This window comes from Nicotiana tabacum, chromosome 16 (assembly GCF_000715075.1).
Source record: "Nicotiana tabacum cultivar K326 chromosome 16, ASM71507v2, whole genome shotgun sequence".
NCBI lineage: Eukaryota > Viridiplantae > Streptophyta > Magnoliopsida > Solanales > Solanaceae > Nicotiana > Nicotiana tabacum.
The window spans coordinates 163,472,878-163,490,269 of NC_134095.1; the positions used below are offsets into that span (position 1 = coordinate 163,472,878).

The 17,392-nt window shown below is 34.5% G+C and overlaps 1 protein-coding gene across 2 annotated transcripts; it reads right to left on the reverse strand.

The window, feature by feature from the left end:
- Positions 1-5,039: 5,039 nt before the first annotated feature.
- LOC107798196 (protein CHROMOSOME TRANSMISSION FIDELITY 7) lies at positions 5,040-9,533 on the reverse strand. 2 transcript variants are annotated; one of them, XM_016621163.2, is made up of 6 exons: positions 9,325-9,533; positions 8,089-8,350; positions 7,902-7,997; positions 7,712-7,780; positions 7,068-7,408; positions 5,040-5,285 (listed from the first exon to the last, which is right to left on the reverse strand). In XM_016621163.2, the coding sequence occupies exons 1-6, from the start codon at positions 9,465-9,467 to the stop codon at positions 5,150-5,152; spliced, it is 1,047 nt and encodes a 348-aa protein (XP_016476649.2). In that variant the 5' UTR covers positions 9,468-9,533; the 3' UTR covers positions 5,040-5,149. The 2 variants fall into 2 exon arrangements, with proteins under 2 accessions (XP_016476649.2, XP_075089656.1); XM_075233555.1 differs by lacking the exon at positions 5,040-5,285 and adding an exon at positions 6,522-6,661.
- Between the last annotated feature and the right edge of the window lie 7,859 nt (positions 9,534-17,392).

Here is a 17,392-nt window from a genome sequence, read left to right on the forward strand (position 1 = left end):
CTCTATTTACTATCTCCTTTAACTGGAAAGTAAAGCTACTATTGATTTTGCGTTGTGTGAGGGATAGTAAATTTCCCCAAAAGGTACTGAAATTAGACATTTCTTCGAAGCTTTTCAGGGCTTCCATTGGCTGTCATTCTCGAAAAATACTATGCGTACTCTAATTTTTTCAGTTCTGCTAAGTTTTCCCCCCTATTTTTCCCTTTTTAGGTTCACCAAATTATTAATAATGAAATTTTATGGGGTATCAATTTGAATAATGATGCACTGAGGTTGTTTGACAATATTCTTGAATGTCTCAATGATACATAACTCTATAGACTTCCCCGTCAATGTCCCAATGTTCCAAGACCCAACTCTATGCTTTCTTACCCCCTTCCCACCCCTAGACCCCACCCGAGAACATGACCTTACTCTCACATCGTTCACTATCACCACTATAAGCAAAAGGTATCAGGTAAACACTATCACCAAGAGCAAGTAACGAGAATGAAGGACTACAAGCTACGAACCCGAGAGCTAAAAACAACTCAAAGGAGCTACTAGGAGAACAACAACACAAGCAGGCACTAGAACAATGAATCTACCACGTCTAAGAAACTACCCCTATGCAAACACAGAATTAAAATGGATAGATAAAATCTTAAGCTTGAAACACTAGTAGAAAAGATAAAAAAAGCAATCAATCCAATTAAAATTTCCGGCAAAGCAACAGAGATGTGCGCAAATACAACACAAGAAAGATGGAACCTGGATCAGATGTCCGGACGCGCTTCCAAATCCGCTGAATGCGCAACCAAACCCTTTTCTCGGCAAGAAGGGTAACACAAAACAGAGTCCCAATTATTTCACGTAATAATCCGACGGAGGGTTCTTTATTTTTCGACCAAATGCAATTCAGATGTGGAAAGAACTGCGAGAAAAGAAGGTGCGAGTACTGATCTTCGATGGCGTCAGGTAAATTTAATGATTCAAAGGGATTTGAAGAACTGGAGTGAAATTTCTGAATAAAAAATTGGATTGGATTATTCTCCAGCAAGGCGACGACCAGTTGTTTGATACCGACGGCGAATATTTGCTCAAATTACTTGGCCGGTGCAAGAATTACAGCCCTCTGCATGCCTATGGTCAATGTGAGTAATATTTTAGTATTTTTAATCTTTTTGCTTCTTGATTTCTTTTTGAAAGTATAATAAGTTGAACTTCATTGGGTTAGATATATATATATATATATATATATATATATATATATATATATATATATATCTGCACTCTAGATTATTGAGGGAAGGGAGTTAAGTAGCTATACAAGACGGTACTAGACTGGGAACTTATCTTTTTTGTCTTGTTATATGATGTGTCATACGGTAAAACTAGCTCTTAGATTGCTTAGATTTAGCGCTTTGAAATAATGTATTAATGTTTTTTGAAAAATTAACTTCACCCATTTGACATTTTCAGACTGCTTTGCTTGACAAATTATTCCAAGTGTCACTCTTTGATTAGTCATACAAAATTATCTCGATTTTCTGTTTATGCTGGTTGTTTGGGCTTCATGTCATTAATTTGGATGAGCTCAGAGGAGCTAGAGAAATTTTAATTTTGATGAAGCAGCCACACATAATGCTATTGATATTTCAGTGTCTAGGAAATTCAACTAATCTATTTTGCAGTAGAAGTTGAAGACCTATCTTATGTAATAAAATGATATAAACTTTCTGTTTCTTAAACTCTGAATTATCTATAAGTTGGAATAGTAGAAAATGCTCCACCCAAAGTCATTAGCTTTGAGCATTGCACAATGGTTGTTTGGTACATGTGAACCTGCGAAGAAGAGATTACACCTTATGTTACATATGTTACCTTTGCTCCAGAAACCTAAAACAAATTAAACAAAAAAGTTGGTTGGGGATTTGATCCCTGACCCTTAAGGCTATAGGAAATAAGAAATCAAAACCAATGAACCACTTCATTTCTTTTGACCATGAGTTCCATCAAATATATATACTTATTTTTGCCAAATTATGTATATCATATCAATACTTTAACCCGATGACCACGGGTTCACGTGAACCATATTTTATACTGTAAATCCGCCTCTGCCAGAAACTCTAAAGACAACAGTCATCTAATTTTTTTTACTTGAAGTTAAATGAACAATGTTCTGTAAGATTCTGTATAAAATTGGGATTCTTCCCTCCTTTTAGTTTTTACTGTTTCAACTTTCATATTGAACCAACCTTGGGTACCCTTCAGTAATCAATAAGTGTTATATTAGGAACAAAAGCAAAAAAATATGATATATTTCTTTGCTTTTTCCTCTTGGTTGCAGTGGTGTAAATAGCTGAAGCAAGTGACAACAATACCTGAAAAGGAAATACAAAATGAATCCTCAACTATATAATTACTTGCAGATAATGGATGGGAGAAATTGCATATGAAGAGAAATATTTTTAGCAAGAACTGCTCAACCCTACTCTTGAATTAAATGTTTTGTGAACTTTTTATGTTATTAATATTAATCTATAGTATTCAGTTTTGTTATGTTTGTATATTATTAATAATTAATCATAGTATTTTTTTTGTTTTTGTTCTAATCTTTACCTAACGCAGTAGAAATGAAGTTTCCAATAGCACAGAAGCAGAAAGTATTGGTCATTCTAATGTAATTCAAAAACCAAAGTTGTTATTGGGCCCGTACTTTAGCACGGGCATACCTAATTAGTTTCTCCTATAGGACAGTTAATTGATAATTGAACCTTTCAATTTTGTTCAACTAACTACCTTGGACATATTTTCTTGCCTAATAATGGTCAAATAAATAATTAATCAGCTCAACAATACTGTAAAGCCTAACACATTTCCGCGTGTACTGTTGTCCTCCGATAAAATATTAATGCTTGTTTAGGGAGCTAAAATATAGCACAACAACAACAAAACTCAGTAGTGTGAGATCTGGGGAGGGTAAGATGTACGCAGTCTTACCCTAACCCTTGGAAGGACAACTAAAATATAGTACGTAGTAATATTGATCTCATTATAAGAATTATACAACAACAACAAAACTCAGTAGTTGTTACACCTCTTTTTTCACTACACCCTTGGAAGAGGGGTGTATAAGGGAGTTTTTCCAATTTAAGTGACAATCGAAACAAGATTATTTATTTGAAATTCAGAGTCGCCACTTGGGATAATTTATGGTGTCCCAAGTCACCGGTTCAAATCCCGAGTCGAGGAAAAGATTGACTCTGTTATTCAGTTCGCGAATACAGAAATCCGGGTAAGGAATTCTGTTAACCCGGGAGAAGGTGTTAGACATTTCCGAGTTCCGTGGTTCTAGCATGGTCGCGCCCCATGACCCCTTGGTCGCGCCCCATGGCGGCCTAGCAAGCCTCACAATGCCTAGCGCCATGGTCGGCCCCATGGTCTTGGCTGCGCCAAGTGACAAGCGCGCATGCGCCTCTGTCGCCCCACCGATGCATCTCGCCAGCGCCCAGCGGCTGGCCAATGGCAACAGCGTCGCGCGCACTGACAATGTCGTGCGCGCAGATCCTGATGCCTCGCCAGCGCCAAGCTGCAGGCCCATTCCAGCAGCGCCTCGCGCACAGACCCTGATGCCAAGCACCAGCGCCCAGCCTCAGGCAAACACAACAAGTGTCGCGCGCGCCAACAGCCCAGCGCGCGCAGACCCTGACCCCTAAGACAAAGTTGCTGCCATCAGACTTGTTTCTACATTGTAATAAACTAAGTCCTTTTCATTGTAATTATAGGCTAGTTTACATCATTTTCATTCAGTGTGCTTCTATAGCTTTATTAGGACAAGTCATGTAACTTTGGTTTTTTTTTTTAAGCATTATTAGGGGGATCAAGCAATCAAACATTTTCAAGCAATCAATTTTCTGTACTGGTGTCTCTCCCCCTCGACACCGCATCTTTTGTAATCAGCTTTCATTCATCAATAAAATCATCATCATCATTCAAAACTCAATTCACTCTCAGCTTCCGAAATTGCTCGTGACATTGGTTTTCCCGCACGACACTGACAATCTAGTCTAGCGTGCGGAGGGGACCTCATTGGTGGACAACAACCGCATTGACATCGGTTGCTTAGCCTTACGTTGCCCTTCCAAGGAACATCAGGAAGGCGTTGCGTAACAATGTGTACGCAGACCTTACCCCTACCTAGAGAGATAGAGTTGAGTATTCTGAATCATTCCTAGTAAATCCTTCTTCAAATAGAAAGATCATTCAAAGAGGTTTGTGTTGGCTTCTGTAGGTGTCCAATGTCCATAGAGGAGCAAACACAGGTAATGACTGAGTTGTAGTGGATGGACTACAAGGGGATCACAAAGAGGAAGGAAATAGAAAAAGAACAACAAAAGAAAATGAAAGGTCAAAAAGAAGGGAAATAGATGGAAAAGAAAACAGGAAATGAGAAGGAAATGAAAGGAAGAAGGACCAGAAATTGGTTTCTCCATTCACTCAAGGCATTTGTTTTGTGCTTAGAGACTTGGCTTCCCCAAGCAGATGTCTTATGGGCTACAGCAGTGTGTTTTTTCGTTGTCCTCCCGTTATCAATGTCGCAATCATCTCCTCAGAGATTCATTCCCCGTATCTCTTCAAAATCAGAGGCATACTACAGATGGCACATCAAACCACAAACATTGACTGTCAAAGTCCACTATGCTCTCCCAGTTTAGCTTGCAATGGTCATCTATATTAGTTCAACCCCTCTTTTACATTAATGCATTAGACTAGATGAGTCATTTGACGTGCAACACAGTTGAAAGTAAACTGAATAGAGAAATGAATGAACCAGTGAAATTCAAAGAAGCATTTAACGTAGAGAAAACTTATTCTCGCGTGGAGCCAAATAATTGACCTCCAGTTAAAGATATATAACCACCTGCTGAGAGCAAGAAAATTATTACAGACTAGACTCAGTCTACACCTGTAACAGAGCTTGGCCAGACTCTTACCTTAACCATGTAATATATTGGGAAAGAATAGCTTTGTCTGCTCCAGTCAAAACAAAGAAATATCAATAAGTTTCCACACATGAACATAGATGGATTATCCAGTAAATTACTAGGCTAACTGAAATATACTTGGCATAAAAAAATCAACATGCTATTTTCTTAAACCCTTACTACAGATCAGAAGTTGTATAAACAAAGAAAGAGTCACTGCTTGTATAACTGGATATGAAGGCCCTTCCAACTGAGGTTGGCTGAGAATAGGCCAACTCTGAGCGTTTAAGAACTAAATTCTTGCAAAAGGTTCCCCTGCATTGAAGAATGAGAAGCAAGTTCAGACTAAATGTAAATCATAAGCAATCCAAATCTATGCGGAACTTTGGCATTCCAGACGGCAAATGGCAAACAATGAGTTTAATTTAAAGAAAATAGTTATTACCCATTTTACCAACTTCAAGTAACTTATTTGACCAAATTTATAATGCAACAGTTATTTTGCAGAGAGCACGGTCAGACAAACTCTATTTGCGAAATAGAAGCACATCCAATGCTTCAACGACGAACTCTGCGTGTGAGCATCTACGAAGCAACATCCAATCTTTCATTTTGGTGTGCTTTTCTTTCTTTCCTTGGTCATTTCGTTTTGACATATTCATTATAACTTATCCAATTACAATGTATTAACTGCTAATGCACCTTTCTTTTATCAAATCTCAGGGGCAGTCTAATATAAGGGTAATATGTTTCTATTTTTTTTTTTTTTTTATGACGGAGAAATCTCAGAGGGGCAATAGTGCACGGTCCGAAACTCTGTGAATAATGGGACCGCCATTAACTCTTCTCTACTCAAAAACCAGGCTCTTGAGTGCGGCAGGGTTCAAACCCGTGACATGCGCCTAATCCTCAAATCACATGCTACACTCTTACCCCTAGACCAAAATCCTGAGGGGCAATATTGAGAGTAGTATTTTACATAGTGTCGTATCCTAAATTTAATGGAACAAAAGAGGCCCAGCTGGGTACTGACCAGACCAGGCCATGGAGTTCGAATAATTTGTTGTCTTATCACATTCATTTTCCTATCACCTGTGGAATGCACCTTAGCCAAACTCTTAAAAGACAATGAGAGTAGAGACCAGTGATGCTCAACAACAAAGTTTTCAGTTTCTTCCGTATGACTGTAGATATTAAAGACATTATCATTTGGCAATTGAATTCAAGAACCAATTCGCGTTATGCAAGTAAATACCGCACCAAGAATCCCAGAACTCCTTTGAAACTGATATCTAAGGACGTTTGCATTTGTATCCACTGTTCTTCAGTAGGCTTGAGTAAAGCATAATCCTTGCCCGTAACAGCCACTTGATCACCATGAACACCTTTGTAATAGCATGAATTTGAAAATGTTGCACGTTGAATAAAGGAAGCAGTGGGCAAAACCTTCTTAATCATCTCTAAACCTCCTTGATAGCACTCAGCTATATTCCTCAGAACAATTTCCTTATCAAGATAATTATTGCATGGAAAAACTAGAGGCATTATGTCTGAAACTGCAATTGTACCGGGAGAGTAGAAGTCTCTGGTAAACTTTACGAAGCTGGAGGACAGCTCTTCATCTTGAGAAGCACCAATCAAGCGACTCGATCATGTACTTGAGCAGAAGAAAGTACTACACCATTCTGTTTCTGCAATATAGATAGAGTACACTGTGGTAGGATCTTCTCATACTACATTGATGGCGTACACCACTCTGATTCTGTGAATACTTGCATACCAGGACCCCTTTCATAAATTATCAAGTGCAAGCGAAGAAAAACTCAGCTTCAAGTTTACAAAGACACTTGTCAAGTGAGAGCATCAGACCCTCACTTATGGAATTTAGTTTTGTTCTATCAGTCACTGTCGCCTTTCTTCCTTTTTCCAGTGGTCTCGTTTCTCAGACATGAATTCTTTTGTTTCCAATTCAAAAGGAGCAATTACTAGTTTGAACCCCGTATATTTAACTTTTGTCAGTTCATTAAGCATGCAATATATTTACAATAAAAAAACTTCAAGGAACCATAACAACTCTGAGAAAGTGAATCGCATTACCTAGCAGCATCCAGCAAATAGCTGGCAATATGTTTTCTTCTGTTGGAGGGACTGACCCAAATGGCTCTAATGCCACATAAAGCAGATACAGCTTCCTTCTCACACAAGATTACTCCACTATCAGACTCTTCATGGCTTTTGGTTGATTGATTTATTCTTACAATTTCCCTTTGGAAACTCACTCCCCCAAATTGGAGTGTGGTTGAAGTCCGTCTTACTTCCTTCTCAGGTGAAACCTTACACCTGCTGCTTTCTGATTTTGAGAGAATCTTATACGCCTTCTTTATGGGCTCTGTTACCAGACATCCAGATATTCTTTGAGAAGATATAAACAGATAAACCTGTTAGCAGGAGAAATGTTTCAGAGTTTCATCCACATAGCTAGACAAACTCAGCCTCTCACATAACCGCCACATGAAGGGAGAATTCTTCATAAAAATTAGTCAGCAAAATGAGGACAACCATTCAACGTCATAGCACGATTAAGAAGCTTCATTGAGCTCAAGTAACTTACAACTCAAATTATAAAAAATATAAGTAGAAAGCTGGACAGTTGAAATTTGATATTGATTAGTGAATAGCTTTGAACAATGAAGTTTACTTTCTATGACAGTAAGTTTCTTATAATTGCAAGAGAACGGAACCTTGCATAGCTGATGATATATCCACCCATCTCCAAGTTCCATCTCCATCATCTTCACAACTTCCTGTACCTGCCAACAACACACTCTCTTTAAGTCTATGAACACTATGTTTAACATGATTAACTAGAGAATATCAATCGTGAACGTCAAAATACAGTGTTTCATGTATAACCAAATAGTATCTGAAAACCTTGTTTCTCTGAAGAGGAGGGTCATCGTCCAGCACCAAAATAATTCGGCCAATTTCAAGTGGAGGAATTTGAAGAACTCTTTCATTCCGCCAACCCTGGACATTTTATCAAATCCCAGCAGGATAGAACTTAATCTTTTAATAATTTTATGCAAATTTGAAATAACATACCCTGTTGCTGAATTACCTTAAATGGAATACCATGCGTATAATTCTTGTGAAATGTCTTATGAAACTTTTCATCCCCTTCATCTCCTCTGGCATACTTGAAGCCACAGACGGTACAAGTATGCAATAAAAAATCAGACTGGCCCAGTTCCAAATAAAATTGGGCGTACTTTCTCTTCTTATTCAAAACTTTCCCAGACTTTGCCACCCCCAGGTCTGGCACAAATTTCTCCAAGTCTATTTCCTTGGATGCTTCATCAGTTGATGCACCATCGATTTCACTGCAAAATCAGCTTAGCATTAGCAAAGAACTTGAAGGGGAAATAAAAATGATCATCAATGGTAGTAACAACACGGAGATGTAATTTTTTTCCAAACACATAATTTTGGCAGAAAACCTACTTGTTTAAAAAAATTAAGAAAATGTTTTAGGAAAGATTGTAATGATCATACTTTTGTACTTAAAATCATAATGAATAGTTTAATGGTGTGATGATAAGAAACTGTCCTTAAATTGGTTCTCCTTATCTGCGTCTTATAGAAGAGAGAGAAGGCTAGTTTCAATCAACAAACAAGGTAATTGTAAGTAGACGACAGAGATGATGAACAAATATATGCGTTTTCTCACTTACTTAGCAATTGATCATCTCCATTTTCCTTTTACCTCTCTTTAGTTCCTTCCATTTTGGATAAAATCCAACCACGACATTTTGATTTAGTGTGCTTGCTCATTAACATAGACTTCCCTTTCCTGTTTGACTTTTTCAAAATTTCTTTCCTTTACTACAATTTGCTTTCATTCTTTTATTTTTCCTTTTAGCACAAAAATTGATTACTACCTCAAATAAGAAAAATAAACAGGGTGCTGAAGTGTAGGCTGCTAAGAATCCAACTCGAAAAGCTGAACGAAAGCCATATAATACATCAGTTTCATATGTTGAGAGTCAAAGATTCTAGTTTTACTGGTAATTCGACTGAGGTAATATCCAATCAACCTCTCATAGAGGCAGAAAACAAAGCTAGGTTATACAGCTAGTAATTAGGTAAATATGAAAGGGGGGAAAACTACAGCAGAAAAGAATTGGGTAATATGTATGTAAAAAATGTCCAAAAAGCAAAACTATAAAATATAGAAGGAAATAAAAAATTGGATTAAGAAAAGTTCCAATCAAAGATCTTGAGGACAGAAATTTCAAGATTCAATAGTAGAGAAAAAGGAATTAAGTAAAGATAAAAGAAGTAATAGAGAATGTACCCAAATGAATTTTGAGGTCTGCGCTGGTAAGTAACAACAATTTCTGGCTGTAACCTCCCATAATCAAACATATCACTGCAACATTGGGATGGGTCTGCAGTAGAAGAAGAGGGCTTGAAGAAGCTGCTAATTTTCGATTGCATTTGATTTTCTCTCTCTCTCGGTCCTGTGAAAATTCTGCTAAATTAGCGCTTCCCGCCTCACTGAACTGAAACAAGTCGAGACTATTTATTAAGGTGTGTTCGGTTCGGTCTAGGGTCGGTTTTTTTCTAAAATAAAAACCAAACCAAGTAAGTCGGTTTTTCAAAAATTGAAACCAAAACAATCCAATTAAGTCAGTTTTTTATCGATTCGATTTTCGATTTTTCGGTTGTTTATCGGTTTTTTCTTAAATATGAGACATACTCTACCAAACGCATATTACGACGGTTACATTTTCAACGTAACACTATCAAACCAATTGCTCTTTGAGAAATCTATCATTTACCAAAATATATTAATGATAATTGAATCAAATAGTGATGAATAATTTAAGTACTCAATTAAAAATTGATTATTTTTAATATGAAATAAATTCTTGTATTTAGCAAAAGAAAACTACCAATCAAACTAGAATGTAAATGCAAATAATTAGATTATTATAATAGCAAAAAACTATACTAAAAATACAAACGACTAATATGTACCATAAAATTTTAGAAATTTTATATAAAAATATACATATATACAGGTGTCATAATAAATTTAAATAGCTACTTTTATAGTCGGTTTGGTTTGATTTTTTCGGTTATTTTTTTATTAAAACCACAACCAAACCAAATTTGATCGGGTTTTAAAATTCAAAATCAAAACCAAACCTAAAAAGTATCGGTTTTTTATCGGTTTGGTTCGGTTTTCGGTTTGGTTCGATTTTTCGGATTTTTATACCCCTACTCGAGAGAGTGGTACTTCTATTTATCACTTGGATGCCCACAAGTTTAGGAGAAATGGTATGTCACCCCCTAAAGTTTGTCAAAGTAAACGTTTCCTTTTAATATGTTTTCTTGTTTGGGGAGCTTTTATGGATCAGTAAATTTGTAATGTCTCTCAAAAAATCAGTTGCACACTTCAGCATTGCATGCGTCCTATAACCACCCTATTCTTGTTCATAATGAAACTATTGCCTCATTGTCACACTCAAAACCATATCATAAATTGAGGGGTATAGTACATGCGGTCCAAGTCAGGTTTCACGTAAAAATATATATAAAAAAGAAATTCTTGTCCATCAATATTCCCTATGCCATCTTCTTCTTTAGTCATCCCACCCCCTATCCCCTACTCTCACTTCGCTCAATTATTGAGTATACAACCCATAACCGGTTAGATTCAACCAAAAGATTTTTACGCCTCTTTCTGGTTCATCCTATCTTATACTCCCTCCGTTTCAGTTTATGTGAACCTATTTCCTTTTTGATCCGTTCCAAAAAGAATGACCCCTTTCTAAATTTGGAAACAATTTAGCTTAAACTTACAATTCTACCCTCAATGAGAAGCTTTTATAACCACACAAATAGAAGTTTTTATAACCACACAAATACTCTGGGCCCCTTTTTAACTTGTTTAGGACCGCAAATTCTAAAAGTCTTCATTTTTTTCTTAAACTCTGTGCTCAGTCAAACAAGTTGACATAAATTGGAACGGAGGGAGTATTGCTTATTTTCTTCCTTCATACTAATAAACCATCACATTCTTTTCTTCACGCAATGTATATCACCTTTGTAATCTCAGCCATTGTATTCACTTACAACTGCTCACTCCCGCTAACAATCTCAGATTAATACCTATTTGGTCAAGCATTTAGTATAACAACAAAAGATGACACACATTTAAGCAACTTTGACATATATTACAGTAGGGAGTCACTTCCAGTTGAAAACACCACCGAGTGTGAAATTTAGAGGACTGATTTCTATTTAAACTACATATTTAGCATTGAACAATCGTTAAACCAAATCAGAGAAAAGAATTTAGTGCAAAACATGCAGTTCTAAGCAAACAATCACCACAAAAAAACTAACATATAGAGAGCTTTAAGAAAAATCATTGATGTTTCTATGAAATTAATCAGGAACAAGCACTTGAGCGACTCAAACTTTACTCATAAACTTAAATGCGGACTACAGTCATGTGGAACATCTATATCTATATTATATTAAAAGGAGAGTAGTGAAGCATGTGGTTAAGCCAAGTGGCAAGCTAAAATGAAGTCATTTGGCAATTTTAAGACAACATTAACAATTTGAATTATAAATGGAAACATATTTAATGGAAATAGTAGTCCAAGATTTTTTGTAAGTTGAATTTCATTCTTTAATTAATCAAAGCCAATTATCTTTAATTAAATTTTGTATATAATTCAGTTATGGTAGGTATCCTTTTTTAAGAAAGAATTAATTAAATTTAGTTAATTTTGTTTTGTATCTTACACATTAATTTTAAGTTAAAATAATAATTTTTATTTAGTACAAGCTTTGTATCTGACCTTATTTGTGAACAATATACATTACTATAGGTATCTTTAATTAAATTTTGTGTATAATTCAGTTATGGTAGGTATTCTTTTTTAAGAAAGAATTAATTAAATTTTCTTAATTTCGTTTTGTATCTTACACATTAATTTTAAGTTGAAATAATAATTTTTATTTAGTACAAGCTTTGTATTTGACCTTATTTGTGAACAATATACATTATTATAGATATCTTTAATTAAATTTTGTGTATAATTCAATTATGGTAGGTATTCTTTTTTAAGAAAGAATTAATTAAATAAATATTTTGTACCTTACATCTATATTATATTAAAGGAAGTAATATTATTAACAAGAGGGCAAAGGAAAAAGACAAGAAAAATTAAAGCTTCGTGGTTAACAAAAAAATAAACGAAGGCTAAAAATTCAAAAAGCCTAAAGCTAAAAAAATAAAGATCTGTATCATTTCTTGAGCGCACTCACTCTTACACATTGATTTACACATACCTTTTTTAAAAATTAAGATTTCAGATGCCTTAAAATTGATTTACTACGATAGTCTTTCCTTAAAAATCTTTATTTAAGCAACTTTTATTTAGGTTAGGCTTCTCTACATTGCTTAGGGTTTAGCTTACGCGCACAAACTACTGCAAAGTATGGCTCCAAACTATAACTATATCAGCGAAATATCAATGCCCAAAATGAGTTGGAATTTGAAGGTTCGTGTTGTTAGATTATGGCACGTTCCAGACCGCGAGAAACCAGAAAATCCTAATTAAATTGAATTAATTATTCAAGATGAAAGGTGCATACTTTTTTAGCTGTTGTTATTTTTTCGAGTTGTGATGTATTTTATTCAAGTTATGCGCCTTACTAACTTAACTTTCTTTTCAAATTTTTTGTTTTGGGGAGATCGAATTCATGCAACTATTGGAAGAGCTGTTATTAAATGATTTATCATTTAATTATTGAGTATTGTTATTGTCTTATGATCCTTTGGTCTTATGTATCATTTTCTTTAATTAATATTTTTAATTTGGTATAACTATGTTATGTGGCAGTTCGTCAGAGGTGACATTTTAGCTTTTTTCCAGCACCTCACTCCTAGAATCTTGAAGTCAATTAAGTATTTCTCTTTTTTTATATATATGATTTACTCTCTATCATTATTGGTTACTGCATTTGTGTATTTTATTGTCGTATCGTGTTAGAGCTTGCAGATTAGTGAGAAATGGAGAATACTAATGGATTATACTAGCAATCCTCATCTGCTGCTGGGTGGACAGTAACAGTGGCCAAAGAACCAGAAACTGGAGAATTCTATATTGAGGTAGTATGCAACTTTTTACTTTAATGCAAAGTTGGATAACTTATTGCAGAGAGCATAATATAAGCTAGATGCATTGAGAAAGTCTAAAAGGATGTCACCTGTACTGACATAGAACAGTGACCTATGACTATGTTATCTGTAGTCCAAGTGCATGCATATGAAGCTCATCTAGATTCTGATGTTGGTGTGATGAGATCTATCGGCTTCCTAGAATCCAAGCTATTGATGTATTTGAATATATTTTATTCTACACTTATTCAAAATCTGAAAGTGTACAACAATTTTAGATGTCAACTAAGTTTCCTTCTAAAGGATCATTCTAGCATGTCTTCTTCATTATCTCATCAGTAATACAATATATGTTGTCTCTCATTTCCGTCAAAAATTGTCGTCCAAGGACAAGAAATTCTTGAATTTTTACCCATGCCTTTTTGTAGTGATAAACATCAATACAGAGGACAACTTCTGAAAAATGCACTGCAATATGTCCATGAGCATTTGCTACAATAATGTTCCCTTAGGCACATGCTTCATATCAAGTAATTGTATAGCATAATTATTTTTCATGGAACCTTCATATCAAGCAAATTGTATAGTGTCATTATTTTTTATTGAACATTTATTAGGAGATGGAATGAAAGTTTTACGGAAGTCCTAAAATATTTTTAATGTATGGTTGTAAAAGATGGTATTAACACTAACATGTTAAATTTTACGGTGTACATCGTTCTTTTTAATTATCCGCGCATCGCGCGAGTATTAATACTAGTACCTGTTAACAGGAAAAACAACTACAAAGGTCTGAAGAAGCTATGAGATGAGGTTCAACTAGATAAACACCAGTTTCAACAGCAGAAATTAAACAGAGCAGCTTCAGTTTCGAGTTCTAAACTGCCTTGGATCCCAGAAATCAACTAGAAAAATAACTCCGCAGAAGGTCAGAGTTGTATTCACAGAATCAGATCCCTTTCTAAGTCTATGAAACTTCAACTCCAATCCTGAACAATTATCCCCAAATTCGAAGAGAATAGCGATCGAAATTTTGGGGGGGTAGGGTTCAATCGATTTTGGAAACACCTTGACGGACTGAACTCAACTAGGCAGTGAACGAAGGTGGAGCTGCGTTTTAATGAGAGGCGGGGAGTACTGTGCCGGCGGGTCGGGCATGGTATTGGGTTGGGGCGGATGTTTAAGGCAAATTACATTTTAGGCTTCAAATTAAGCTGGCCCAAACAAAATTAGAAGACCAAATCTACTTCTTTGTTTTTTTTTCTTTTGATTTTAAATTCTAACAAATTAAAACCTAACTTAAATCTAATTAGAAAAAATAAATCTATTTATATATTAAAAAATGCATGTAAAATTTAAAAAATATTTTATTTGATTTTTATGTATTAATTCTAACAATTAAAGAGTAATTAATTCCTAAAGTGCAAATTAAATCTAAGATGACATGAAATTAAAATGTGACAATTTTTATGATTTTTCTATGATTTTAAGATTTAAAAATACATAAAATGCAATTAAATAAAGAAAAACTTTTAAAATCCATTAAAATTATTTTTTGTCTATTTTTAGGAGTAATTGGCGTAGAGGAGTATCCCATTTAAATTTGATTATTCTGCTGTGTTGTAGACTTATTAGTTACCTTTCTCTATGTACCAATAGTATTGCAACATTCAGTTGGTTATATCTGGCTTTATCACTTATCCAAATTTTGGTATTGCAAGTTTTCTTGCATAATTTGTTGTAATGCACTTGGCCAGGTGGTCTGGTAATTAAATGGAAAGAGATACATTTTTTCTTAAAAATAATGAAGATTTCTGACAGAAAATTTGCTTAAGGAGTAATTTTACTAACTTTGACGCATCATTCCTGTTACAGGATTCCAGTATCTGAGGAGTTTGCAGAAGGTTACCCTTCAGATGAAAAATGTCATGGTTACATTAACAATAATGATAGAGTACTTCTTAAAGTAAGAGTCTGAAACTAAAATGATGGACTTTTTGGATAAAAAATATGTTTATATAATTAAAAAAAGTTATATTTCTACATAAAACTGTGTTTTACTTTAACAGAAAGTTAGCCGTTAAAGTAAAATTCAGTATCATATTACGTTTTACTAAAAAATTATTTTTTTATAGGAAAACGCAGTATAGTACTACGTTTAAGGAAAATGTAGTATTATACTGCGTTTTCCTATAAAAAAAATATAACCCTCCTTTTTCCCCACGACAGAACCAGTCAACAACTTTCAAAAAAAAAAAACCCACCATTTCTGTTGGTCCTCCCATCGATTTTTAAAAAAAATGTTGGGTCCCACCCGTCACACAAAAAATGAAGAGCGTAGGTCCTGCATACAACCCAAGCCTTGGATTCCTTCTTTCGGGGTCAAAATTTCAAATTTTCGATATTTCAAAAAACATAAATCGAGGTATTCCGATTTAGTTTATGTCGAAACTCGTAGAACATATGCATATTTGTTTTCTTGAATATGTTTCCACGTTGATTTGTCTTATGTTTGCGATTAAATTTGTGTGTTATTTTTACCCAGATTAAATTATTAGTTAGTGTTTTAAGAAAATAGTTAAAACTTGAGAAATTATTTTTATTGTTAATGAAATTGTTCACAAATATCTTTTACTGTTTTATATGTAATTTCGTGAATGTTGTGTTCATATATTTGTTGTTTTTATTTAGTTTAGATTATTTATTTGCTTAAAGAATAGTGGCATTTTAGCGTAGTAAAATATAGAGTTTTTTAGTGTAGTAAAATATAGTTCCTTATAGCGTAGTAAAATATAGAGCCTTTTAGCGTAATAAAATATAGAGCCTTATAGCGTAGTAAAATATAGAGCCTTTTAGCGTAGTAAAAGATAGAGCCGTTTAGCGTAGAGTCTCTGTAGTTTAAGTATGTACTAACTACATACTCTATCCAATTACACTTTACAAAATTAATTATTTAATTTATAAAATAAACTTACAAAACTAACAAATTAATATATGTTGTCAAATTAAGTATCGAGCGTGGAACTCATAGTTGTATACCTTGTCCAATTAAAAATTAATTATTTAATTTTTAAAACTAACAAAATTCTAAAAATATTGAAATTGACACACACAAAAATAAAGGATAGCTTGGTGCTACTGGGCCTCGAATATAGAGCCTAGAACCCATAAATAATTACTCTATTCAATTAAATAATTAATTATTTAATTTATTAAACTAACAAAATTTTAAAAATATTGAAATTGACAAACATAATAATTAAGGATAGCTTCGTGCTACTAGACCTCAAATATCGAGTCTGGAACTCATAGATAATTACTCTGTCCAATTAAAAAAATAATTATTTAATTTATTAAACTAACAAAATTTTAAAAATATTTAAATTGACACACATAATAATTAAATATAGTTTGGTGCTACTGGGCCTCAAATATCGAACCTGGAACCCATAGATAATTACTCTGTCCAATTAAATAATTAATTATTTAATTTATTAAACTAACAAAATTTTAAACTTATTGAAATTGACACACATAATAATTAAGGATAGCTTGGTGCTACTGGGCCTCAAATATCGAGCCTGGAACCCATAGATAATTACTTTGTCCAATTATAAAATTAATTATTTAATTTATTAAACTAACAAAATTTTAAACTTATTGAAATTGACACACATAATAATTAAGAATAGCTTGGTGCTACTGGACCTCAAATATCGAGCCTAGAACACATAGATAATTACTCAGTCCAATTAATAATTAATTATTTAATTTATTATAACACAAACACACAATTAATATTATTTAAATTACAGTAGACGACATGGACTTCCCGCATGTGCATCCTGGACCAACCGCGGATCAGATATTAGTGTTACAGGGTGACCATAGGTCTGCCTATGTATAGGTGGGACATCTATTGGATCAGACTCTCCGCGTCAGGATACCGGACGACTTGTGGGACTTTTTGAGGGAAAGAGATTTCCATGCCCGCGTAGTCCATTGCCTGCGTGCTACGGACTTCCTTAGGATTTTTGAGATTGGGCGGATGCAGATCGACTGGCCTCTCATCACAACGTTGATAGAGCGGTGGCGACCGGAGACGCACACTTTTCACCTGCCTACTGGAAAGGCCACCATCACGCTTCAGGATGTTCAGGTTTTGTATGGGCTGTGTGTAGATGGACTGGCCGTTGCACTGCCCCAATATATGAGAGCT

Coding starts and splice junctions, on each gene's coding strand:
- LOC107798196 (XM_016621163.2), bottom strand. CDS start 9,467: ATGCAATCGAAAATTAGCAGCTTCTTCAAGCCCTCTTCTTCTACTGCA. Junction 8,351..9,324: donor AGACCTCAAAATTCATTTGG/GTACATTCTCTA, acceptor CTGATTTTGCAG/TGAAATCGATGGTGCATCAA. Junction 7,781..7,901: donor CTCCTCTTCAGAGAAACAAG/GTTTTCAGATAC, acceptor TGTTGTTGGCAG/GTACAGGAAGTTGTGAAGAT.